The sequence below is a fragment of the Sparus aurata genome, chromosome 8 (assembly GCF_900880675.1).
Source record: "Sparus aurata chromosome 8, fSpaAur1.1, whole genome shotgun sequence".
Lineage (NCBI taxonomy): Eukaryota > Metazoa > Chordata > Actinopteri > Spariformes > Sparidae > Sparus > Sparus aurata.
In genome coordinates, this window is record NC_044194.1 from 25,801,712 (window position 1) to 25,827,009 (window position 25,298).

At 40.4% G+C, this 25,298-nt stretch overlaps 1 protein-coding gene across 2 annotated transcripts in view; it reads left to right on the forward strand.

The window, feature by feature from the left end:
* Positions 1 to 760: 760 nt before the first annotated feature.
* Positions 761 to 25,298, forward strand: part of LOC115586484 (DNA topoisomerase I, mitochondrial) — a 28,768-nt gene continuing 4,230 nt past the window's right edge. Inside the window, exons 1-15 of one of the 2 annotated variants that reach the window (XM_030425592.1) lie at positions 761 to 922; positions 1,177 to 1,307; positions 2,564 to 2,618; positions 3,243 to 3,289; positions 6,197 to 6,316; positions 6,536 to 6,644; positions 6,749 to 6,876; positions 7,050 to 7,165; positions 8,806 to 8,927; positions 11,638 to 11,760; positions 11,897 to 12,084; positions 12,595 to 12,739; positions 15,228 to 15,371; positions 15,864 to 16,049; positions 19,547 to 19,615. In XM_030425592.1, the coding sequence (XP_030281452.1) occupies positions 1,192 to 1,307; positions 2,564 to 2,618; positions 3,243 to 3,289; positions 6,197 to 6,316; positions 6,536 to 6,644; positions 6,749 to 6,876; positions 7,050 to 7,165; positions 8,806 to 8,927; positions 11,638 to 11,760; positions 11,897 to 12,084; positions 12,595 to 12,739; positions 15,228 to 15,371; positions 15,864 to 16,049; positions 19,547 to 19,615 (1,668 nt within the window). In that variant the 5' untranslated portion in view covers positions 761 to 922; positions 1,177 to 1,191. The remainder of the gene's footprint in view (positions 923 to 1,176; positions 1,308 to 2,563; positions 2,619 to 3,242; positions 3,290 to 6,196; positions 6,317 to 6,535; positions 6,645 to 6,748; positions 6,877 to 7,049; positions 7,166 to 8,805; positions 8,928 to 11,637; positions 11,761 to 11,896; positions 12,085 to 12,594; positions 12,740 to 15,227; positions 15,372 to 15,863; positions 16,050 to 19,546; positions 19,616 to 25,298) is intronic. The other variant, XM_030425593.1, reaches the window with a different exon arrangement.

Consider the following 25,298-nt stretch of genomic DNA (forward strand, 5'->3'; position numbering starts at 1 on the left):
CCACAGTTTTGACACTGATGTTAGCAGAAATCCTGAGGAGCTGTCTGGTACAGTCTGTATTCCTCCCCTGGGTAAGGATAAAGTGGGGCTGATGTGGATAAATCCTTGCCTCAGTAAAAGATAGCCTGATGAGACATGAAAGAACCAGATTTCTATGTACATGAAACAAAATGCAGAAGCAAAAACTGCAGACCCGAGGACAGGATGTGGAGACGCTGCCATGCAAACATAATTACTTCAGATAAATAAATGTGTTCAGAAGAGTTTAATCAGGAGACAAACTGAGATCTCTAAGTCAAAGGGGTACAATACGCAAGTCCTCCGATGGAAACAAAGCCAGATGGTCCTTGAGACTTGCTCGCTTGATCCCTGTTAGGTGTGCGCCTCCCTGGACGACGGAGTACGACTGACGATGTCTTACTCCATTATTTATCACCTGTTCAATCTTCTCTACCTCTGGACCCATCACACATACAATTAAAATATATAATATTATTACTCTTAAAGTGTATTGCAAGGCAAGACCAACTATGATACTGGTTATGCCAACCAATTACAAGATGTCTCATCCATCCAAGTCACAGGAAACATCTAACGGGCTTCTAACCAATTGTGTAGAGCCTTTTAAGATTTGACATACACTATTAATCACCACACGAATCCATAGAAATCAGTCTTCGGGACCTCAACACAAAACATCATCCCGTCAGAAAGAGGTCACTGAATGTGGTATACTACCCAACCTGGCAACTCGTGGAACTTCCCAGCCAATCAGAATTCAGCTACATTCGACGCCTGCTCAGCTCACTGCTAGCCAAAGCCGGTGGCCCGCTTTGACCACGAAGCCAATTTAACCGCCTAAAAAGTTTGCATTTTACACGAAATATAGTCGAACAGCTAGTGATTGTCGACACTGCAAGTGGTGAGCGAGTCTTTGACACTGTAGATTTTCACAAGCTAACGAGAGATATGAGAGATATTTGCTTTCAAAGTTACCTAATTAACGTTAAAGTAATTTGTTTTCACCCTGCTGGCGTTGGCTAAAGTTAGCTAGCTAATTGGCTAACATGAAAAAGCCAAAGCTTTCCTGGGCGGTTATAATATGTGTCATGTCACTGTCAGCCCTGTTTTTTTTTTACCTGCTTCCTATCATTTAATGTCAAATGTGCTTCACAGTGGCCAGTGTGAGCGATGGGAAGAGAGAAGGACGCCAAAGGAGAAGGAAAAGCAAAGTACAAAGCGACGAAGCTGAAAAGGCTGAGTGACAATGAAAGCGCTGGCGCCGGGGGGGACGCGATCAAGAACAGGTGAGTCATGTGGGAGAGAGTAACGTAAAGATGGATAGAAAATAAATGATTTCCTGACAGGCTCAATTTAGCTCGCACTTAATCATTATTCGATCAAGAACAAGTAAAGTGTCATTACCAGGCAAGTTGCCTGTGTAACTCCCTGTCGAGATTGCCAAGTTAAAGCAGCTCCCTCAGAATACATGCCGTGCATGAGACCTGACTGCAGCACATCTGTTCAGCATCAGCACAGGCCGCCCATCAAAGCTGGTTTTTGCATGGGTCCTGTAAATAGCACTGCCTTTCATGTCGTTGAGCTGTGGAGACAAATTAAGTTGGATTAATGATTAATACTTGGTGATAAATCACATCAGGGTGAGAGCCACATGGCAGTATGTGTGCTGCCACTAAAAGACAGACGTATAGCAGTGTCATTGAGAGAATGCCACGCCGGCTGAGCTGTCACGCAGGCCGGTGGCGTTGAGTGCATGCATTCATTTCACTGAGTGCAGTGGGTACACCGTCTTCATCTGAATAAATTAATTTACCTTGATATCTGATGCGTTTATTACCATGCATATGTGAGCAGACAAATGAATGTGGAGTGATCTGTCATTGGCTTGTGTAATTGATGAGAGCAGGGAGATGAATAGACACCTGTAAGCGGTACTGGCAGAGGAGCAGGCAGCTCTCTGTGACAGCTAGCCTCGTGTTATTTCATGGCACACTGACTGAATCACTGATTGAGGATCAACTTATCCTCAGCAGCTTCAAGACTCATGGAGCTAATTTTCCTGAGCGTTGAAAGGGCTTCCTGCATGAAATGTTGTACCGCCTCGGTCTGACGTTCAAAACTTGAGTTGTGAATAAAAAAAGATTGAACAGAGCTTGGCAATAATTGCAGCTCGGTTTTCATGTAACATCACACCCTGAAGGGTGAAAAGGTCACACGGAAAAGAAACATGTTCAGAGCTGTAAGGGGCTGCTCTCTGACATTGATTGTCTGATTGGTGGCATTTTCTAGCATTGTCTGACTAGAAAGATACTTACCAGGCAAAGACATGAGTCTGACATCAGCTTAATATGCTCTCTCCTCAAGCTTGCACTTAAAAGTGCAGCTCAAACTCTCTCTTAGGGGCCTATTCAGTCATGACACAGTAAAACTGAAAGCAGCTTTCTACTAGCAGTATTTCTCTAACTGCTCATGTGTCACAAATTCTGCATCTCTAACAAGCCTTTCTTTTCATCCCTGCCTGTCTTGACATCCTGATTTGCAGTATAAAGTCAGCTAAATCTGCAGAAAAAACTGACAGTGGAAAGTCTCCTAAGAAGGTAAATCATTCATTTTCTTCTCTGTTCACCACAGGCTAATATTTCCCCTACTTAGTCGGACCCCTGTTTAGAACATCTCAATGGCAGTCCAGTGTCCTCTTGACCAGGGTAGGGATTGTGATGGTCATGTGAGTCCTTTCATAACTCTTGCCCTGTTTGGAATTAGCGCGTCAAATACCAGGCTGAGTATTCCAGCTCCTATTACCCAAGGACTCCAGTTCTGGCTGTCATAGCTACAGTATGCGCACCAGCACATCCTAGTGGGTCTTACCGTCATGCTATTTGATTCTTTCAACAGTGGCAGGGTGTATTTACATGCATACCAATGCCCAGACCAGTGGAAGTAATGTATTATCCTGCCATCAAACTAAATAAATGGGGAAAAAAACTGAGCAGTAATTTAGGTGTTCACTGGATCAGAGAGGATCACACAAAGGCTTGACATGAAATATGACAAGCAACAGCTATGTACATGTATGTTCTCACCAGGAGTCCTAGGAGATATGACATGACCTTGTTTGCTTGTATGAATGTTTTTAGACTTGATACATATGCTTGTTGGTGTTAACATGAAGTTGTGACACATAGGGTCAAAAGTCTTCTGTATCTATGTCCTCCCCTCAGGTGAAGAAATCTAAGACGGAGAGACACGAGTCAGCCAGCAGTCCAAGGTAGGGATGGAGTCATGATGCGGGTAGACTGTATCTTATTAAACGCTGTTATAATAAGATTGTAAAGCTACAATGGAGCGATTGTGGCAGAAATCTTATCTTCCTCCTCTTTTTTTCCCTTCTCCGCTCCTCCCTCCTGAGGTGATGGAAATGAAATTTGTGTTTTGATGATCAAGAGCCCTGGACAGAAGCCGTTCCAATTTTATACAATGTGTTAAGCTGTCTCACAGAAAATTAATTTACTCTGCAGTAAAGACAAATATCTGTGCCTTGTCAAGGGAGTAATAAATGACAATGCATGGTTTGAGGAGTAAGATGCTCAGCAGGGTGTTGTCGGGATGGAAGACTTTGGCCGAAGGCCTGCTGCGTCAAATCTGTCTCACAGCAGTGTTTCTACAGAGCCGTTAATGGATTGTTTTCCAGACGCAGACCCAATATGTCAAGTGGCATTTCAAAGGAGAAGTCAGTTGGCAAAACTATTTAGCTAAATTCTGTCTTTTTAATCTATCTTTGAGTCAAGTTGTTTTGTCCTCCAGTAAGGCTCAGGTGGTAACTGAGCTAGTTGAGAGGGTTTCCTGCAGGGAGTTGACTATCAGAGTTGGAGAAAAAACATAAGACTATTAGAGCCATGGACTGTAAAGGTCAATGGACGCAGTGACCCGCCCCTTTCACAAGTATAGCTTTTTATGGATTGTACTCAGCTTCGCAGTACACCTCCAAATAATGTTTCTACACACTTTGTTTTGTTTTTTATTCCACACAGAGCAGTTGAACTGAACAACTTTGCCATAGCACGCTTTAAGGTTTTCAAAGTAAACTAAAAAGAGAAACTGGTTGACATTTAGATAAAGCCTTCTCCTACTGTGTAAATGTAATCTCCAAAGCAGAAACTCGGCATATCTTCCACCGCTTCTCCCCTGTTTAAACTGCACTATGGCCCATAACATATCTTGGCTGATGTACTTGCAAGATTCTTGTTACTCTTGGGTGGTATCCATGTGGATAAATAATAAATAACTATAATAACTGTAATTCGAAATAATTTGTGACTATAAGAAGAGCTTCGGGTCAAAAGTAGATTGCCTGCTGTGGAGTTTAAGAACACTGATGAATGTAATTGTGACACCTCGTGGTAGAGCTGAAATGATTACTTGAATAACTCGAATAATTCGATTACAAAAAATGGTTGAAGCCAAATCTCTGCCTTGAGGCTTCGTTTAATTCCTATCACCCGCATTATGTAGCCTGCTTAGCTCAGGGGTCATTTTTCCACACGGCCTGTTATTGGAGACACACACCACTATGTTCAGAATTGAGTAGGCGCAAGGGCGGAGAGCCAAGAAACCGTCCGTAAAACACAAAGAATGTGGGAAGTTTGGGATCATGTCACACTTAAAAAAGAAGATAACAAAGCGCATTGTGTCTACTGCAAAGCAGAACTGGCCTACCACAACAGCACGTCAAAAATGATTCAACATCTGAACCGAAAGCATCCAGTTGTTTAACACCAGCTCACCAAGCGTTGCTGATACAAGCTAACGTGCACATTGATGTTGGCTAATATAACATATTTGTAGTTAGGAATAGTTGGAATAAATGGAATAAATACCTGTGTTTTTTATTTTCAGGAATAAAAGCCAATTGCTTGGTCTGTTTAACAGGCCTGTAATTTTCGTTATGCATTATTTGGTATTGTTGTTTAATAATGCAATTTTTAAAAAAAAATTAGATTACTCGATTAATCGATGGGATAATCGGTACAATACTCGATTCTAAAAATATTTGATAGCTTCAGCACTACCTCCAGGCAGACAGCAGGGTTTCTGTCAGTTAAATTGGCTTCATCTGTGATGGGAGATGAGACACAAATCCTTAGGGGATGTGAGGAAACCTTTTTGAGCTCATTTGTGTACGGCTTTGGCGTTCGTAGGGAGTCTGCGAGTCTTGAGGGCCGTCTACCTCATATTTCATCCAGTCCACAAGGGCCCTCAAACAGACTTTATGCAGACTTCCAGAGTCCGCTTGGACTACGGACTAGGGACTCTCTATTGGACATACTATGAATGTATAGACCAGTTACTTTAATATAATGTTACTTGAATCTTTCAAGCTAGAAATAATATTCAACCACGTCATAATAGAGAAATGTTTAGAAGTATAAACTGTAGAGGTAATGCATGTTAATCCTGTAGCTGTACACACTACTGGAGCGTGTGGTGAGGAAAAGAGAACACTGTCTTTTATTAGCCGAGTCACAACTAATGTGTTGATTTCTTAATTTGGGCTTTTTCCCTACCCACCACCCATTCCTCACACTGCAGGGAAATCCTAGCTTGTAATTGTGCAGTTATTTTTTTTTTTATTTCTAATTGCTGTAATCATGTCATTATCATTATGGTTTTGATAATGTTACTTGATCACCATAATTATATATGATTTCTTGTGGTCAGAGTGTCACAATTGAGGTTGCTTTTTTCCTCTATTCCAGATGGAGGGTAATTTTGTCCTAACTCGGTAGCCAGCAGTGTGGCAGGCAGCACTGAAAAGGGCCATTAAGCTTTTATTCTGCCTTGTTTTTTTAGCTCATTGAGTGGGGGCTAATTCAAATCAGCATCTCAAGTCAGATTTTCTTGGTCTAAATAAAAAAAAAAACAGAATACTTAAGCCTTAAGCCCTGAAATTTGTTTTGAAAAATTACCCTGACCTTTGTTAACTGGAGTTTCAAGAGCTTATGTAATTTTTAACTTTAAAGCTGCAGCAGCAGTCTTTACAAAAACATGAAAAGAAATGTAATTGCATGAGACTGCAAAGCTGTTTCTGATTTGAAAATACCAGGTTTAAAATGAGTTCATTCAACTTTATAATGTATAAAGACAATGACTGTCCTCTCTTCTTTTTGTGCTTTAGTGAGTCAGTGAAACAAGAGCCAATGGACGATGACTTTAGAGAAAAGAAGAAGGGGTTGAAAAGGAAAAGAATAAAGGATGAGCCCATGGAGGGTCCTTCACATTCCACCGCTACACCATCGTAAGTCTGATCAGTTGTTTGAGATGTGGACTGGCCCAGAAATAAAAACATTTTTTACATGTAAGCTTATAGATATTAATATTAGAGGTTCACAAAATTATTTTGGCATCTGCAACACATGCACTTATTTGTGTGTATATATTTAAATTTGGTAGTTAGTGAGCTTCCAGCCTTCAAAATTGTGTATTAGTATTCTGTCTGTCTTGCGGTTCCCTGCAGCTCAAAGAAGAAAAATAAGCGACATAAGCAGGAAGAAGAAAGTGACAGGGAAGCTGAGAAAAAGAAGTCAAAGAAGAAAACCGAAAAGGTAAACAGCTGTCTTTCCCAGGTAATCTGTCTCCCATCAATAATGCTCGCATTGAAGTTTTCTGCAAATGCAGTTTATGATGGGAGCGTTTGAATTCACATCTTAAGTGTTTTTTCTTGGCACAGATGGTAAAGAAAGAGGAAGGGGAGCATCCCATCTCGAAAAAACCCAAGAGGACAAAAGAGGAAATTGAGGAGGCAAGGCAGTTGAAGATCAAAAAGAAAGAGGAGGAGGAGCAAAGCCGTTGGAGATGGTTGGAAAAAAAAAATGCTGCTTTTTTCATCTTGCATTGTCCGGACCAACATGCAACACACACACTAAACACACTAAACACAAACTACTTGGGGAAAGCAGAGAGAAGCAATTTTAACTTTCTGGAATACATGTTCTGACTTTTATTTTACTCATCATCATGCTTTCTGTCAGGTGGGAGGAAGAGAAGTACGAAGATGGGGTGAAGTGGAAGTTTCTCGAACACAATGGACCCTACTTCCCTGCTAACTACGAGCCTTTGCCAGACAACGTTCATTTCTACTATAATGGTTTGTTGAGCACTGAAACTGAATATGTCAAAGTGAATGAAACAGGGTTGAAACGGTTTAATCACAGTGCTTTTTGACATCCCCTGCATTTTTTCACTTGCGGACAGCTGTAATAATCCTGGTTACTCTCAGGTGCTGTTGAGACCATGCAAATGCATTTCAGGAATATTCAGTAACATTACTTTTTGATATGTGAAAATATGGGTTAATTTGGGCTATAAGAAATAACAAAGAAAAGAAAAAATGGAAAACAATTCTGAAAAGTTTAATTTATGATCAAGTGTAGCGATAAAATTAGGGAGGTAGAAAAATAGTAATACAGCACAATACATAAACGCCACATTGTAACATGAAGTCGACACGTGAATTTGTAAAATATAAGTTCCATCAAGTAAACAAGTAAAACAAACCATATTGTTTAAGGACTCAGTTACATGTCACAAATTATTTCAAGTATCACCTTAATGATATTAAAGCCTTTATGATTAAAGGTCCAGTGTGTAGGATTTAGTGGCATCTCGCAATGAGGTTGAAGATTGCAACCAGCAGCATACCAATACCCCTAGACCTTCGCCAGAGCCAGTGTTCAGTTTGTCTGTTCTGAGATACTGTAGAAAACTGGCAGTGCAAAATAGCGGACTCCGCCATGGAAGTGGACCTGCTCTCTGTAGGTATAAAAGGCTCATTCAAAGGTAACAAGAACTCAACTTTTTTTTTTTTTTTTTTTTTTAAGTAATTATACACCAATGAAAACAAAATTAATTTTGAATATTATATTCCATGCTGATATATTCACCTGAATCTCCCCTAGTGCTGTGCCTTTTAAAAAACAGAAAAACAACAGAAACATTTCGAAAGAAAATATCGATTTCTCAAATCAAACTCACTTGACACTGACTGCTGTGAGATTGTGTGAAATGAGCCAGAGGTCAAATGTCTTTTAGTCTTCCTGAATGCATATGTAAGGACGATTGGGCCTCGGCGTAGTTGTGAAGAAGAGGAGTCATCTCAGTTCAAGAAAAAGGCAAGACTGTTAAATTGCATTGCTTTCTCCTCACAGTCACAAGACCCCTGCCCTATTGTATTAATTTGAAAATGTAATATGATTATAACCACAAAATCAAAGGAAACTCTCATTTTTATTTGGAAGGTCTAACAAATTTGACTTCACATTATTCCAGCAAAGCTTAAACTTAAGAGGCCTAGTGGACAAAGCTGTGTATAAAACTGAAGAGGTCTTGCCATTGTAAAAACACACACAAACTCAAGACACACACACACCCACATTCGGATCTTCAGGACGCCAAAGGTGTTTTGGGTCAAACACTGATTGATGACTGTAATCGTTTTTGCTTTGTTTAGCAGTCCAGCGACACCAGAATCCCACAGGGAGTTGGTTTGATCTGTTAATTCCTCTGCTTGCATGTTCTTGTTTGTACTTCAGTCTTAGTCGTGGGGCTGAATGTAGATCTTTGCCCTTGTCTTCGAGCAAAGCCTCTATAAATTCATGAATTAGTCTGACTAGACCCTAGAGGAGCTGAGACGGGTGTTACAGCTTGTTGGGTTTTGATCTGAGCTTTCAAAGGTGAGTCGTTGTTTGTTGGGTTAAAATCACATGCTTGTGTTTTCTCTGTTTGCAGGTAAGAAGGTGAAGCTAAGCCTTGCAGCGGAGGAGGTGGCATTGTTCTTTGCTCAGATGTTGGACCATGAGTACAGCACGAAGAAAGTGTTTCGGGACAACTTCTTTAAAGACTGGAGGAAGGTAAAGCAAGCTGACACCTGAAGATCCCTTTAACCCTAGTATTAAACACACTACAAGGAACTTGGGACTGGTAATGAAACAGTTCAGATGACTCTGTGTGACCTACATAAGCAAATGAGACGCCTGAGTTCTGAGGATTAATTAAGGGGTCTCACAGCCTGAGGGAAGTAGCTGCTCTGTAGTCTGGTGTTATGGTACAGCACCAAGTCTACTTTGTTTCACCATCATCACATTACAGTTATTAATCTTGGCCTCAGAAAGATATATTACATCATCGCCATCCATCCTGGAAAAAAAAAACAAAAAAGTATTAAATATTTTTACTTTCTTTCAAAACAACTATCAAATGAAATGAGGTGAAAAATCTTTACATGTAAACGCACTCTTTAAAAATTCCAATCAAAGATGCCAGTGCCTTACTACAGTTTTGTCAGATGTCTGAATGTGAACGTATTCCTTAATGCTGCTAGCATGAGTGATGACTTAGAGCTTTGTCAGCTATGGATAATTTTCTATGTACATGGGCACTTTGTCTTAGTCAAGACTTTAATACAGAGGAATTATGCAGTGTCAGCTTGTCACAATGTCAGCTCCAGAAGCCTTTGCCCGATAACATCCAAAGTACAGTATTAGTTGTCTGTATTCCAGCTTTGTGTTTGAGTGTGTATGACTGCTACCTGCTTGCTGGTGTCTATCAGGGTGTCCTCTGTGTAGAGAAAACACAGTGCCAAGCCCCATGGCGTATCATGCAGAATTAATTTTGCGCTGCTTAGTGCTCAATGCACTTGAAAATACGATTTGTATGAAGGCATTGGTATGCTAATCCATACAAGTAGCTCCCCTGCATATGAACAAATCCAATTAAACTGTTTTATTATAGCTGGAAAAAAACTCTCCTCGCTCCACTGCCCTCAGTGCCCGCCCACTGTCGGGTGTCAGTCTTGCTTAGACACGCAGACTGACTGCGTGTCCATACTGTCAGAGCGACTCTGGAGAGAGTTTCGTGTGTTTGCGCATGTGTGCTGATGTGGAGGTAGATGAGATGCCAAAGTGATATATTTCTGCGTTTGCATCTATTCTCCCATGAACCTTGACAACTTACCTGGACCAGATCACTTTTAAGGCATGACTGACTAAGACAGGTGACCAGTCAATCAGTGTCAGATATATCCGATTCTGTCCTCGTCAAATTAACACACATGACATCCGCCCCTTCAAACTGGACTGCCAGCTGGAACTAAAATATTTTTGAGTCATTTACCTAATTTATGTGCACTCACTGATTCGGCGCAGTGTGGGAGTCTTTCCTGCGTTGTGCTGTCATTGACAGTTGTGCTCTCTAACACCATTCTACGGGAGTGGAGTCCGAACGGAGAGGAGCAGAAACCTGACGATACTTGAGTTGATGACAAGGATTATTGATATATATTTACCAGAGCTCGAAGTGACGTGTGCACATCAGTCTAGAACTCAAAAAAAAGTCTTCCTTTACTGTCACAAATCACAAAGAAGAGCAGCAAACCCTTACATTTCAGAAGCTTGCAATTTTTTTTTAAAATGAGTGAAGCACTTAATCGATTATCAAAGACTGAAGATAGATTTTCTTCTAATTGTCTAATCAATGAATTGACTTATGTTGCAGCTGTATTCACTGGCTTGTTTCTGATAACAATAGAATTCCAAAAAGGGATTTTTTTTTTGTCCTTACAGGCAGATGAACCCCAAAATGTTGACCTGCACTTCTGTAGCAATTACTTTCTCGCCCCCAGGGCAGTAGACCATATTAAAAGTGACTGATGACATTTTAACACCGGAGACCTCTGAGATGATCCATAAGGCCTTCACTGAAATACTCTGCAGTGCTGTCCTGTTAGTGACCTCTTTGATGGGGTAACACCTTGTAACTTCTGAAAGTTGACAATTACAGTTGAAACTATGCTGCTTTACTGCTGCCTTCAATGTACCGCTGTGTTAAGACTCTCTAGCCTGCTCAGCAGTTGCCCTTCGAAGCAGAAATGGTCTATACTCTGGCCGTTCATAACGAACCACTTAAATCTTTTTCTGTCTGCTCCGCCTCCATAAAGATGAGTAATGAAAAGAAAAAGGTCATTGCTCTGCATTGATCATGTTCCTCTAATAAGGTTTTTATGATGCATTATTGTTGTAGTGAATTGTTAAAATTGAATTAAGCCGCATTGTGTGAAGATCCTGTTTCTGCCTTCACTTCAACTTTTGTCTTGGCACATAAGTGTTTGGATGTGCAAACCTCCTGCGATAAATATTGAGGCTTTGATTTAAAAATGCACTGAAACATTCAATACTATATAACTTTAAATAAAACAAAAATGAACTGTTAGTGCCATCACTGAGGCGATTTAGTTTCCCGGACGTCCCGGAATGGTTGGGCTGCAATTAATAATTTAAAAAAGTATATATATTTGATTAATTAGAAACCAGTTCAGGATAAACAGCTGAAAATGGATGAATGATTGTTTAATCTATAAAATGTCACAGATTTCCAGAGGGATTCTTCTCTTTGTCTCAATTTTCTTGATTAATGACTGAAAAGATTTATTGATTAATTGTTCAATGGACTCATTGTTTTATAACTGTACCATACAAATATGGCAGCATTTATGCAGATATAACTTTAGACACAAGAAGGGATCACACTTCAGTGCTGAATACTTTGTGTTTGTACTCTGTTTAGGAAATGACCCATGAAGAGAGGTTACTGATTCAGGATCTTGAAAAATGTGACTTTGGAGAGCTTCATGCTATGCATAAAGCCAAGGTGGAAGCCAGGAAAAACATGACCAAAGAGGAGAAACTGGTAAGTTTCACGCTTTTTTTTCCCCCCCCTTTGTTGTGTTCATTACTCACGCTACTCCTCTTTCTGTTATTGTCTAAAGGTTGATGATTTAGTTTGTAGATGGAATATTAAAAGTTTTTGTTTAATTTTCTTTTAGGTTGTGAAAGAGGCCAACCAGAAGATTGTGGATGAGTATGGCTATTGTCTGCTTGACCACCACAAAGAGCGCATTGGCAACTTTAAGATTGAGCCTCCAGGGCTGTTCCGGGGTAGAGGGGAGCATCCCAAACAGGGTATGCTGAAGAAAAGGATCCAACCAGAGGATGTCATCATTAACTGCAGCAAGTGAGCTTGGGGCGAAGGGATCAAACTGCATACAGAGTTGTGTCATCGAGTAGTGATGCATAAGTAAAGGCTGGTCTGAAGTAACAGTCACCCTAGCTGCTAAAAACCCAGTTGTCACACTCTTGGTGTGACCTTCTCTCTGGATGCACTGCAAAGAAGGCCTCGATGCAGAATGTATCAAATAGCCTTAAATCATTTCTTTTTTTTGGTTATAATATACAATACTAGTGTATACTACACTAGTTTGACAAAGCATATCCATATTGACAGAAAAGCATTGGCAATACAATGCTACAGATGGTGTATTGTCCAGATTCTGACAAAGGAAAGGGTTTTTCTCAGGTAACCGAGAAATATGGTATATTAAAGCGGAACATCAAATCAAGCTTGAGCCTCTACAGAAGGATTTAGCTTGTACTCTAATGCTGTTGCTGCACACGCACACATGCACACACACACACACACACACACACACACGCATTCATTCTTGGTCTCACTCTTCATTGACAGAGAGGGTCGTATCCCCATACCGCCTGCTGGTCACCGCTGGAAGGAGGTTAGACATGACAACACTGTGACATGGCTGGCCAGCTGGACCGAGAACATCCAGGGCTCCATTAAATACATCATGCTCAATGCCAATTCAAAACTCAAGGTACAGGTCAAATGCTCCTACATGTGTAGGACTGGCACATACATCATAACCAGTTAAATGCTAAATGATGACATAGTAGTATTGTTAGTGTTTTGCTTGAGTTCAGGGATAGGCAGGCACTGTCAAAGTGATACAACTTTGCATCACTCATTTTTGAGTCAGCACTTTACCTTCTAAGGTTGAGTCCTCAGATAATAAGATTTGGCCAACACTCATATAGTACAAGCAGCTGAACGTACCACCAGCCTGTGGTTACCATAGCAGCCTCTCTACTTAACTGATAAAAATGTAAAGCCTATTTTGCAGTATGGCCCTCCACAGCTATGATGAGTGTAACTTAACAGAAATTAGGTTTCTTCGACAGAAAATGCCCACGGGCTGACTATAATGGATGAAAATCTTCATTTCACAGCCTGATTCCATTCATTTTTCAAGCATATTTTCAATTTGTGTTCCAGACAGGTTCACACTGCTGTAAAGGGGTAATCCAGTTTTTTGTGCTGGAAAACAGGCTATTATCTATTTTTCCTGCAACTAATGTTGAAAACATGTGCCAACAGCTGGCTTTCAGTTAGTTTATTATCCTTTTGGAAAATTATTTTGGCGTCCGTGGCAGTTGTCAAACAAAAACAACCACAACATTACAACAGTTGCAGTCAAAGACATGCATTTAACAAAGTACATTGCATCACTACCAACAATAAAGAATATAATTGTGAATATATAAAAGTGCAAGAGATGCACACCTCATATCTCAAGGCTTTCTTTTGCTTTGTCCTGATGGTAACAACTCATATTCACCATAAGGTGTAAGTTATAAACTTGTCGTTAATATCTGCCTATTGGCAAATCATAATTTCCAGACTGCTTTTTGCTACACAAATTTTCCAAGACTATGCATGTGGAAGAAGATGCATGTGTGACGTAGGGCTGTCAAAATTGCTCCAAAATGACGTTTGAACAGTGGCGTGCACAGACTTTTTGAAGGGTAGGGGCGAAAATACAGCGCGTTCTCGCCACTGAAAAGGGCACTTTAGCACTTGTTTTGTCAACCAAGAGGGCACCTTAGCGTGCGTTTTGGCTCCCAAGAGGGCACTTTAGCGCGCGTTTTTCAATAATTGGGCCACGAGGGGAGGGCGACTGCCCCCCCCCCCCCCCGTGCACTTCACTGCGTTTGAATATTCGCTCTGAAAAAAACTCATAGGTCCGAACCATTCGAATATCTATATTTGCACATTATGTCAATAACAGGAGGACAAACTGATACGAGATATAACTACTTGTGTAGGTATTTTAGCGATACGGTACCTCGGTTCCAATTCTTGACAAAACTCTCTGAAGCCCGTGCCATCAACGATACTGATCGGCTTCATGTCCTTGCATATGAACGAAGCAAGTTTCCTCATGCACACCTCTTGTGGTGCTGCAGACAAAGAGCTTGTGGCGGGCGGTGAAAAATATGAGTCGAGACGTGGCTGTTTTAGTTGGAGTTCCAGACGTGTTCAGTTCATGGCATGCTCATTTAGGTGCACATTTTCGAGATGTGCCCTCATGTTGCTAGTTGTGGAATGGCTTACACAGCTTGCATACAACTTTATCTCGAGGCTCTGCATTTTTGCCTTCTACTGACCAAAATCCGAAGTATTTCCAAACGGGGCTTTTTAGGTTGCTTGGAGTCCAAACCACTCTCTCTGCTGCTGAGTTGGGCTCTGAATTTTCTGCCATTTGGTTTTTCTCTCTGCCATCTGTATCTGCCACAGTGTTTGTTGCGTCTCACTTTCAGCAGTGAGTGACGCTTGCAAGTGCGACTCCTGTGACCTGTCCCTGACCCGTCATGCAGTGCGACCACTCGCAAAGCAGCCGCTGATGTGTTTTTTTCCACAGTCAGATATTAATTTTCACAATCGAATCTCCGTTTTTAAAAAATATTCAAATATATCTTCAAATTTAGAATATTTGTTGACAGCCCTAGTGTGACGACTCCTTATTCTTCCCACTTCTCTCACTTCTTTCAGCCTCCTCCATTTACTCACTCTTCCACCTTCTCCTTTTCATCCTTCATGTGTAAAGGTTAAGTTATTCCCCTGTTAGCTTCTATGAAAGTGTGTGTGTGTTCATTGATGCTGGGTTTAATCTTGTCATGGTTGCAATATTCAAGCAGCAAGCAAAAATAATTTTGTTATTGAGGTTGTGTCTTTATATTGGTTTTCTACTGTGTTACCTTTGTAACCACCTGCATTCATGTAATCATTACCATGCTGTATAATGATTTGTTTTGAGGCTCTTCAAGGAAAAGTGTTTCTTGTTGTTATTTAGTTTCATGTTTTCTCCTACTTCCTCTCTATACTGTTTCCCCCAATGTTATCTCTCCTTCTCACTGTCTCTTTGCTCACCTTCATGTTCAGTGAAATTAACACTTAGCAGGGAGGGCCCAGGGTTCCTTTCTTTGTCTACATCCCTCTTTACTTTTTTTCTCCCATGAATGCAGGGAGAGAAAGACTGGGAGAAATATGAGATTGCTCGGAAACTGAAGTCGTGCGTGGACGACATCCGTAACCAGTACATGCAAGATCTGAAATCAAAACACATGGGAACACGGCAAAGAGCTGTGGCTCTCTACTTCATAGACAAGGTTTGTTTGGAGCCACTGGTCAAAGGAAAACACCAAAGTAAAGATGCAGCAATTGGGACAGCCACTTTTACACCAATACTAAAAATACACTGTGGCTGGTTTCACAGATTGTCCTTAGTGATTAGTGAACATGTTGGAAATCAATGCAATGCGTCTTAATTGCTTTTTGTCACATGGATGAGCGCAAGATGATTTGCAAGGAGAAAAATGGATTGCATGTAGCCATTTTCTTCCAGTGACCCAAAGCTAATTATCGAAATGATAGATCAAATGCATGATTGCTTTTGGCTCATGGCAAAGACTATTTTGAATTTGAAATCAGTGTTGTTTACTCCGTAGTTTTCACTATTTTTATTTCATTGATGTCCGTGAAATGGTCATCTGACTGGCACATGTTTGTTCTGCTTTGGGGGAATGGTGGGAAAGTGCTGGGAGAATGCGTGAAGATTTTGATGTGTAATTTTTTCTTGCGTCTTCTGACCCCCAAATAAGCTGGCACTGAGAGCTGGTAATGAGAAGGAGGAGGGAGAGACGGCAGACACGGTGGGCTGCTGCTCGCTACGCGTCGAGCACATTACCCTCCATGAGCTACTGGACGGCAGTGAGTGTGTGGTGGAGTTTGACTTCCTGGGTAAAGATTGCATTCGCTACTACAACAAGGTCCCTGTCATCAGGAAGGTAAAGGGGCAAAAAAACACTCCCTGAAACACACTTTCATTCCTTCTTTCTTTCATGCATTTGTATGGACTTGGAACGATGGTAGTTAAAACAAGGCAAATCTGTTCATTTTCAGTAGAAGAACTCAGCAAAGAAACTAACCTTGGCTAGACTGTTCATTGCAATTTCGAAATCAGTGTATTTCATTATAATAATCTAGGTTTTGCCCTTTGGGTTTTGGCAGAAGCCCCTGCAGAGAAGGTCACTTGCATACATATCAACATGCACAGAGCCTGAGGCAGGAAGGGAACTGAGAAATGTCCGCGGGGCACAGTTGTAGATTGGATTCCTGTGGCTGTGCTGGTTTAATTTGTCTGTCTGTAGGAACTGTTGAAGTGCCACTTCAATCTGCTTCTCTTAGATTATGTGTTCATGTAGGGGAATTCTTCTACTACATCCTCCGTCTAAACTTCAGAGCAGTTTGAATACACTCCATAATTGGTATGTAGTAGTAGGTCTGCGCAATATGGTAAAATAATCATACTGTAATTGTTTTGATAGATATTACAATTGTAATAAGGTTCAAGATTAGGGGGAATGATTTTTTTTTATTTTTTTTTTTGTCAGAAAAATGCAGCTCCTACTATATAGATATTCGGCTTAGCCATAATGCAATTTTGACAAATACATTGATTGATTTTTCAGCCCTACTTAGTCATAATATGGAAACTGCTTGTGACAAAAAAGTTTGATAGTACATATACATAGACTTGATTTTTTTTTCATTGATAGTCTGATGACAGCAGTATATAAACAACTGGTCCATTAAAAACAGGAGTTACTGAAGTTTTAGCAGGCTAATATTACCTTCAAAGGAATTCATCAGAGTGGAACACTTGAGGATTAGACAGCCTGGTGACTTAAAAAAGATGCCATGCACTTTTAAACACAAGCCAAACCAGAGCACTTTAGTTTAAATTCAGGCTGGTCCATGTCCTCAGGTATTTACTGTTAAAGGTGTATTCCAACCATTTAGCATTGCCTTTCCATAAAGATGAGGAACTTGCAAGGGACAACAAAAGGTTATTTAATTGAAGCAGCAGAGGCAGAGATAACCTAAATTTCAGTCCCTGTTTCGGGTCAAGCTCTAAAAACACTGGATCCTACATTTCCCATGATACAACGCTGTAGCTTCTTTCATCAGACCTGCCCTCTAAAAATGTAACCCTTTCAGTTCACACCCAGACTTTCTGTTCAAACTCCGAAGACCAGGCTGCCAACATTGGTATTTGAAAGACTTAGTATTGTAAGTATTGCAGCCAGGGCTGTACCAAATGTCTTTTTCTTTTTAATATTCAAAGCTTCTATTGAACTTTTTCAAATGAAGCTCTGAATATTTCTTTGCCATTTTATAATGCCATCACCCAAAAAATCTGAATTTTATTTAAGTGATAAATCAGATTAAATGAGTTAATCTTTTTCTGTTATCAAATCAACTTTTTTAATTAATTAAACTCATAACTTTCATCAAAGTAAATACTTGTACAAACATAAATGCATGTACATGTAGTTGTTTTTGAAAGGTTAAATGCTCACAATTATGTATAGAAGTAAAGTATTTTATTAGATAAAAACATGTTTTAATTTCGGTAGTGATAAAGTTTGATACGTTTTTACTTTTGGACTTGGTGCTCTTATTATTGGAAATGTTTGGATCACGCTAGTTGCAGACAATCCTTTGCAGTCACCACTTAAAGCTAATCCCAGAATTAGTATAATGCTTAAATATAATATTGGTGTAGCTTAATCCTGATCTTCAAGTGTGCCGAAATACTAAACTGAAACAGAATGAATAGACGTGCAAAAACAGAGAAAAAATAAAAGCCTGCACAGCATTTGAATGTTGACTCAGATGTTAAACTTTGAACTATTTTTTTATAGCTTTAATTACAGTAATTCAGTTACTTTGTCTTTTACAGTCAATGATGATGTGTACTCTAATGAGCAGGTTAGCCAGTGCCAAAGTACATGAAGACAAATCTGTCTGGAAAGTTGTTTTTTTTTGTAAACTTGTCTTCAATCTGTCAAACAGCTGGCACATTTGTTTGTGCGTGAATGTATGCATATGAAAATTTCCACCCCCTAGTCTGGTGTTAGCCCATGCTATCTCCTATTCCAGAGATAGAAAAAGAAATGTTAGCACCTGACAGCCAAAGTGTTTTGTGGTTGTTCTTGGCAGAACATATAATTATTCAAATGAGTGTATTCAAAAGCAACACATTAGCTAGAATTAATTAGTCCCTTGCATATTTTTGCATCCTCAATTCCCAGGGAAATCAGTGAGATTGCTGCAAAATGTCACATGGAATGAAACCGAACAAGGGTGGAAGGAAGGAATTTCCATTTCTAACATCTGGTGGGGTTTAAAATTATTTAATCTAATACTTAAGGTTATATATTTGGCTCATACATACTGATATGCAATCTTATGCCTCTGCAAAGAAAATGGAGGCAAAGAACATTGGACACTGCAGGGAAAGAATACAACCATGGCAATGAAATGGAGCCCTGATATGCGTGATATAGATGGCCAGTACTGTAATCTGATTTAATGGAAAGAAAGTAACATCAGCTGAATATCTACATGAACATGTGTGTGGCCTTCACAGCCACGAACACCCAGGCAACGACTGATCAGCACTTTGGTGTCTGTGTTTATAGTTTGAAAGACGGGTACCCAGTTATTACTCAATTTGAACACCAGTGAGAACACTGAATGTTTTTATCAAATCGCCTGGTGTGTCGAGACACCTGCACATGCATAAATGCGTATTGTGGTAGGTTTATTCAGGCTGCTGAGAATGTATTTAATTATTTTTCAAATGGTTATTTTTGTCCTTGACACATACACGCACCTAACACATAACTAAACCAATTAGGTGACGTCACTTTGGTGATTTTGCTTCTCTGAGACATTTAGACAGACACTGATTTACATTTTCGTCCAGAAAGCACTTGCACTTTACGTTTCATATTTTCAGTGTATTTGCCAAGGGGAACAACATTGCCACACACATCCGCCAGTGAATATGTCAGTGTGTTATATAAAGCAACACATCTGTTGCTATTAATTGGTGTCTTGCATATTTTTACAAGTTTATTAGGGGAGCAGTGCATCTGTGGAACCCACAGTGGCTGGAAATGTCATATGTAACTGTGCCAGTTTTACTTCTCTGGCTCTGCTCTGAGATGGACAAATTAAGTCAGACTTCACGCTCACACGCACACACAAACATACACACGCACCAGTTCTTGAGTTTTGTGAATTACAATTGTATTTGTACGTGTGCAGCTTCAGCATTTATGGTGTTTCAGACCATAACTATCAGACCAGACCATCACTGTTACTTTCTGCTTTTTCAATTGAAGTTATTGAATGCAATTTCACAGAAAAATATTTAAACTGACCCAGTTTGTTCTAATGTTTATAGTGACAAATTTGTCTGTATATCTTTCAGGTTTTTAAGAATCTCAAGCTGTTCCTGGAGAACAAGCAGCCTGGAGATGAACTCTTCGACCGCCTTAATGTAAGTGTCTTAATAATTGCCTCAGTGTTTTGCCCCTTCAGTTCAAATGTTTTCAGCGATTCTGGGGAAGCTGTTGCACTACGTTTTTGGTGTAAAAAGCAAAGAATTGGTAAAAAAGATTAAAAAAGGAAAAAGTATGAGTAAAACTGCCTCTGAATGCTCTGAATAGTTGCTAACTTTGTGTACAGGAGTACCTGAATTTGTCTTAGGTTGTGTAAAATGTGAGAACCTCCCTTGAGGTGAGTAATATTCGAAGAAAAGGCAGAAAAAGATGGTGAAAGCAAAATAGAATTACATTTTTTTAATGTTTTCTGGAGACGAAAAGCAGCAGTAAGGCAAAGGCAGGGACTAAATTGTTAGGTGTAAGAGATGAGATTGAATGAGGATGAGCCATTGGTGTGGAGAGATGAAAGGAGTAAAGTGAAGAAACGGGAGGTGAGGAGAAGGGGGGGAGGATATTGGGAGTGGGGGGGACTGAGAGCTGAAAAGGAGTTTCAAAAGAGAGGGGGGATGGACGCTGCAAGATAAAAATGAAACTGCACGAGTGGAAATTGAAAGTGAACATGCTGGGCGGATGAATTTCCACACGTAAAAATCTGGCGTCCTCTCAACCAAAAGCAGACTGGCTGCAGGCACCAAGGCCACACAGAATGCAGCAGCTGTACACATGGTTAGTCCACCACAGGGAGACGGAGGGCTTGCCATCCTGCACTCAGTCTTTATAAAACAAGATCAACAGCGTTATTGTCTATTTTAGCCTATGCTCCAGGCTAACAGGTTGTCCTTGTCGGGGATAAATATCCAGACTCGCGCAATGAAGAGGTTTCATGTAGTGAAAACCAGGCAACTGCAGGAGCTGCTCACAGCCTTATGTGACCTTGGGTTAAGTGCTGTCATTGCTAAGAAATGTATCATCTTGTGATACACTTTCAAAGAGGAGGGTTGTAGGTGTTAACATATGCAACAGATGAATGGTAATTAGAGGAGAGGGGTTTAATGAAACGGAGGAGAAAGAGATGCAGATAAGAAAGCCCTAAGAAGGTTTAAAAGTCCAGCCCACGTGTTGATGTAAAAAGATTGACAGGCAGGAATAAGAAGATCCAGGACGGGATGTAGAGATGGAGCAATTGAAAGGAGTGCGGTGCCTGTGCTCTCTGCCCTCTAGTGTGTCAGGAAATGTCAGAGTGTGTTGGAGGTGGAATGGTAATGGCTGCTGTGGGCAGACTGATTGACACACAGAAAGGCCAGGCCACTGAGAGGGCGGAGAGGGAAAGTGTGTGTATGTGTGTGTGGGGGGGGTGATGAGGCAGTCGGACGGAGTGGTAGGAAAGTGACAGCTGGTCCAGGTGAGGGGAGGTTAGGAGGGAGAAGGCGGATGATAGCTGGAAAAAGGTAGGCAGGAGGTGGACGGAGAGCGGGTGCTTTTCATTCAGCTTAGTGTCCCGCTTCCCTTACATCTCTCTCTGTCTCTATCTGTGAGCGAGATGTGAGGATAGAGGAGCCAAAGCTGCAAAATGAAAAATCCCTGGTTCCATCGTGGTGGTCTTAAGTGATGTCAGTGACGTTACATATAATGTTCATCATTTACCCCTTTTCCACTGGTTAAAAATCCCACTTAAACCCGCAAAGATCAGGCTTTTGTGTGCAGTGGCAATGTGTAAACTTTGCATTTACACCCAGGTCAGTTGACTCTGCAGTAGACCTTTTTATCGGCTTGGCATGGCTTTGATCTAAACGTCCTGGTGGAACCATGGACCTATTGACCTACCTCCGATTTATTTCTTTGAAAGCTGCTTAGTGGTGCATGAAGCCAAAATGACTCGACGGTCCCCCACATGGCTTCCGCATTGTGGGGCCCATGGAGCGTACGCACTAGAGACTTCCGCTGACTGAACCTGCTAACTTCTGGTTTAGCACCCAGCTAACCTGAATGGGAATACAATTATTTAATGGTGCGGCTCTTCTAGACTCTCCAAATTTTGTTGGAACGAACGGCTCAAGTCGTGATAGTGAAACGTGTCATTTCGCGGGGTTGTGATACTCAGAGTAATTGATCCATCGTTACACAGATGATTCTTTCTCAATGGGTCTATTGTTTTTATTTTCTGTTACAACCGTTTCCGGTGCATTGGTGACGTGAAACATGATGTCTGTGTCGTACAACGTTACAGTTGACAGGCTGCCTTGTCTGGGGGAAGAATGGGCTCAATAGGCATTTTTTAGCTGATGTACCCATGTAAAAAAAAAAAAAAACCTGTGTAGACTTTGGTGGAAAAGCTGTAATATAGGCCTGTAAAAAAAAAAAAACCTGTGTAGACTTTGGTGGAAAAGCTGTAATATAGGCCTGTAAAAAAATGTGAGATACACAAGTGGGTTGTATTCTTTAGATATATGTAATTTGTTTAAGTTAGCTGATTCCTTTTTACATTTTGTAATTTATGTATGGATTACTGTTATTTGTTCTCACTAATCACACCACATTACCGTCTAAAAATATGTGTTAATTGTATTGTAAAAGGAAAAAACAACCAACAAGGAACGGAAGCTTTGTGTGCTGCTGCAACACTTTGCAATTAAGTTCTCTTACATATTCTAAAGTGTTGGATTTATCACATTATTTTATGATTGCGCATTTTATTGCATCTCATAGCTCATCTCAAATGCTCCTGCAGGAGCTGACACATGCTTGAAAGGGAAAAGAGGAGAGGAGGAGAGTAAATCTAGTGATTGATTCTTGATTCAGTCATTTTTATTTTATGAATAATTGTAAACAGCTGCCGTTGGTGCTGTAATTCCTGATCAACTGGTAGTTGTGATAAGCTATATCAAAAAAGTCTGCCCAACTGTTTAATCTCTCGTTAGATCAGCTGACCAATCAGTAAAGACATTAAATGAAGTTAAATCTAAATCCCTTTTTATTGAGAAAGTCCTTTTTTTCAAATAAGACAATGGTCAACAATTCAATTAATAACCAGTGTCTGTGTGCCCCATTCCAGTACATTAACATGACAGAAAACAAAACAAATCTATCTGCAGTGCATTACACATATGCTGTAATCTACAAAAATCCTAAAAAAGGGCAAACATTACAAACATGAATCTGCTGCATGCATTCCCCTCTGAGTTGGAAGGCAAAGTTAACAGCACTGGGCTCGCTGTATTCTTTATGATTAGAGATGATAGCTTCAGGCGAAAACTGCTAATGTAGTTAGTAATTGTTGTGAGGCAGATTTACACACAGCATGTGTCTTGTCTAGTTCATAAAATCAGACATGGGCCTCGAGGTGCACAATTTCAAAATACTGGGTACTTTTCTTGATCACTTGGCTTATCTGTCTCTCACTGTGATAGCTAATATAAGCAACATTTTTCTAATATTTGCCACAATTCAATGCAAGAGAGCGATGTTGGATCTTAAACTTACAACGTCATAGTTCAGGCAAGGCTGGAAAATCAATAAACAGCATACTCTGCAAACTCCTACTTGTATTTAATTATCAGCCTGTGAGATACGCTACCCTGACTGGTGAGCATGGTGTTAACTTTTTAACTGGTTTATATGACAGACTCCTTGAATAGGTTGGCAAACTTTGTTTTAAATGAATATTTTCAGAAATATAGGGTGTCAGTTGGCTCTAAAGAAACTGGTCTGTAGCTGTTCAGATCCATGCCATATGGATGTTCAGCAGTGTGCAATGTGGTATCTACATGTATTATTATATATCTGTGAATGTCTGACACATACAGTGCAAAGCTGTATCACACATATTACTGCAGTAATTTAAGTCATGTATCAAAGAGAGGGAGGAGGCACAGAAATTGTACTAGCTGAGATAATGGCACACACTTCCTCTCATCAAAGACATTAATTGTGTGGAGGTCCGTTGTTCACATAAAAAGGCTGTTTTCAGTTAGCAGGCAAATCAGATTTGTTTCTTCAGTCAGACCTGAAAAATGGAGTGTCTGCACTGTTATTTATAAGTGATCAGATCAGATTTTTGTGTCCAGACATCACCAGTACATTCACACGGGCATCTGTGGTGACGACGTAGGCCACAGTAGGCCCAAACAATCACTTTGTCCTAAACTTGCAGAGACAGTTTTAGACTCCACACATTGTTGTTCTGTGTGTTGTAGTCCATACCGCTGCTGAATCGTTGCATGAAGTTTTGCTTAATTGTTGCTTGCAGAAAGTTCAAGATGTTTCAGCAGCCTCACAAAATTTTTGACATTATGCGGATGGGGTTGAGTTAAGAGTCTCTAGAATCTGATTTGATCGCTCTAAAGTGGTAATTTTATATAACCTAGGTGAGACTCAGTTTAAATAGTTGAATGATTTACAGGATGAAGAAAGAGATGGGATCTATTTATGTATTTTGCAATTTAACGAGATTAATAAACAAGTAACATGTAGGCAAAATGAGACCTTGGAAATGTCTTTCTTCTTTTAAATTCATTGTATCTTGTCGGCTCATTTAAGTGTAACATCCTGGGTTATAACCAGCTGAGGACTTTGTGGGGTCTCACTCTGTTCTGTCCCACTCTGTCCTGTTTCTGACCAACTTCAAAATGCCAAACACAGAAATGCAGTTATATTGATTTTGCAGAAATATATAGTGCACATTGGAGCTCATAAATGCAAATATACAGTATGTTAGCATTCAGCGTTGCAGACATTTAATTATAATGAATGACATTGCAGAGAGGGAGAAAGAGGTGCTCCTATATATTGGATTCCAAACTGCTCAACACACACACACACACACACACACACACACACACACACACACACACACACACACACACACACACACACACACAATGCTGAAATGTGAGTGGCTGATCTGAGCTGAGCTGAAAAAGCAGCCGTTTGTCAGGCTTGTCTGGAAGCCTCCTCTCCAGAGTCCACATCATTAGAGCTACAGTACACACACTGTCTGCAGTTTCAGGTTAATTGTAACCTCACTGGGATTTCCTATTCAAATATACTAAATTACTATCTACAGTGTACTGTGTTACCTATGAGCTGCCTTTATATATAACTGATGCAGAGACACACAAAATGGACTCTGCCAAGAATGAAAAACAGGTCATCATTTAGCAAGTTCCCAATTGCGACAGTCAGTATTTGTCTCCCAGGCATTATTTACCATCACCACCAACCTTTCTTACATTGTATTACTGAGAAAGTCCAGTGTAAACCAAGCTGTATTCTGGATAGGAAATCACAGCTACTGTTAATAGCTAGTTGTTATAATGCCAAACACACACAATAACATCATGCTAAGAGAGGTGTGAGAGCTATGCCACCTGCCCCTCAGACGCCTCCATTAGCATTGCAAGGACAGAGTTTGTTATCTCATTAGCAAGGCAAGCACGACAGCAACTGTGTGTGCATGTGGATGTGTGTACCTGCATGCATGTGTATATGGACATGCAGACCCTTCCTCATCCTGTCTCTAAAAAGCTCCTGCAGTGTGAGACACACACACATATATTCCTACAAGCCGGTGGCCCCAGACAGGGTTCTGACCCTGCTCTGATTAATCCAACCACATAATTATTGTAATCTTCATCAGAATTGTCCCAATTAGTCCTCCTTTGGCTGTGAGCTCACCAGCGAACTTCTATGGACGTTTTGTGCTTCCCCTCCCTGTGTTTAGAAACCCATGTGTTATCTGCC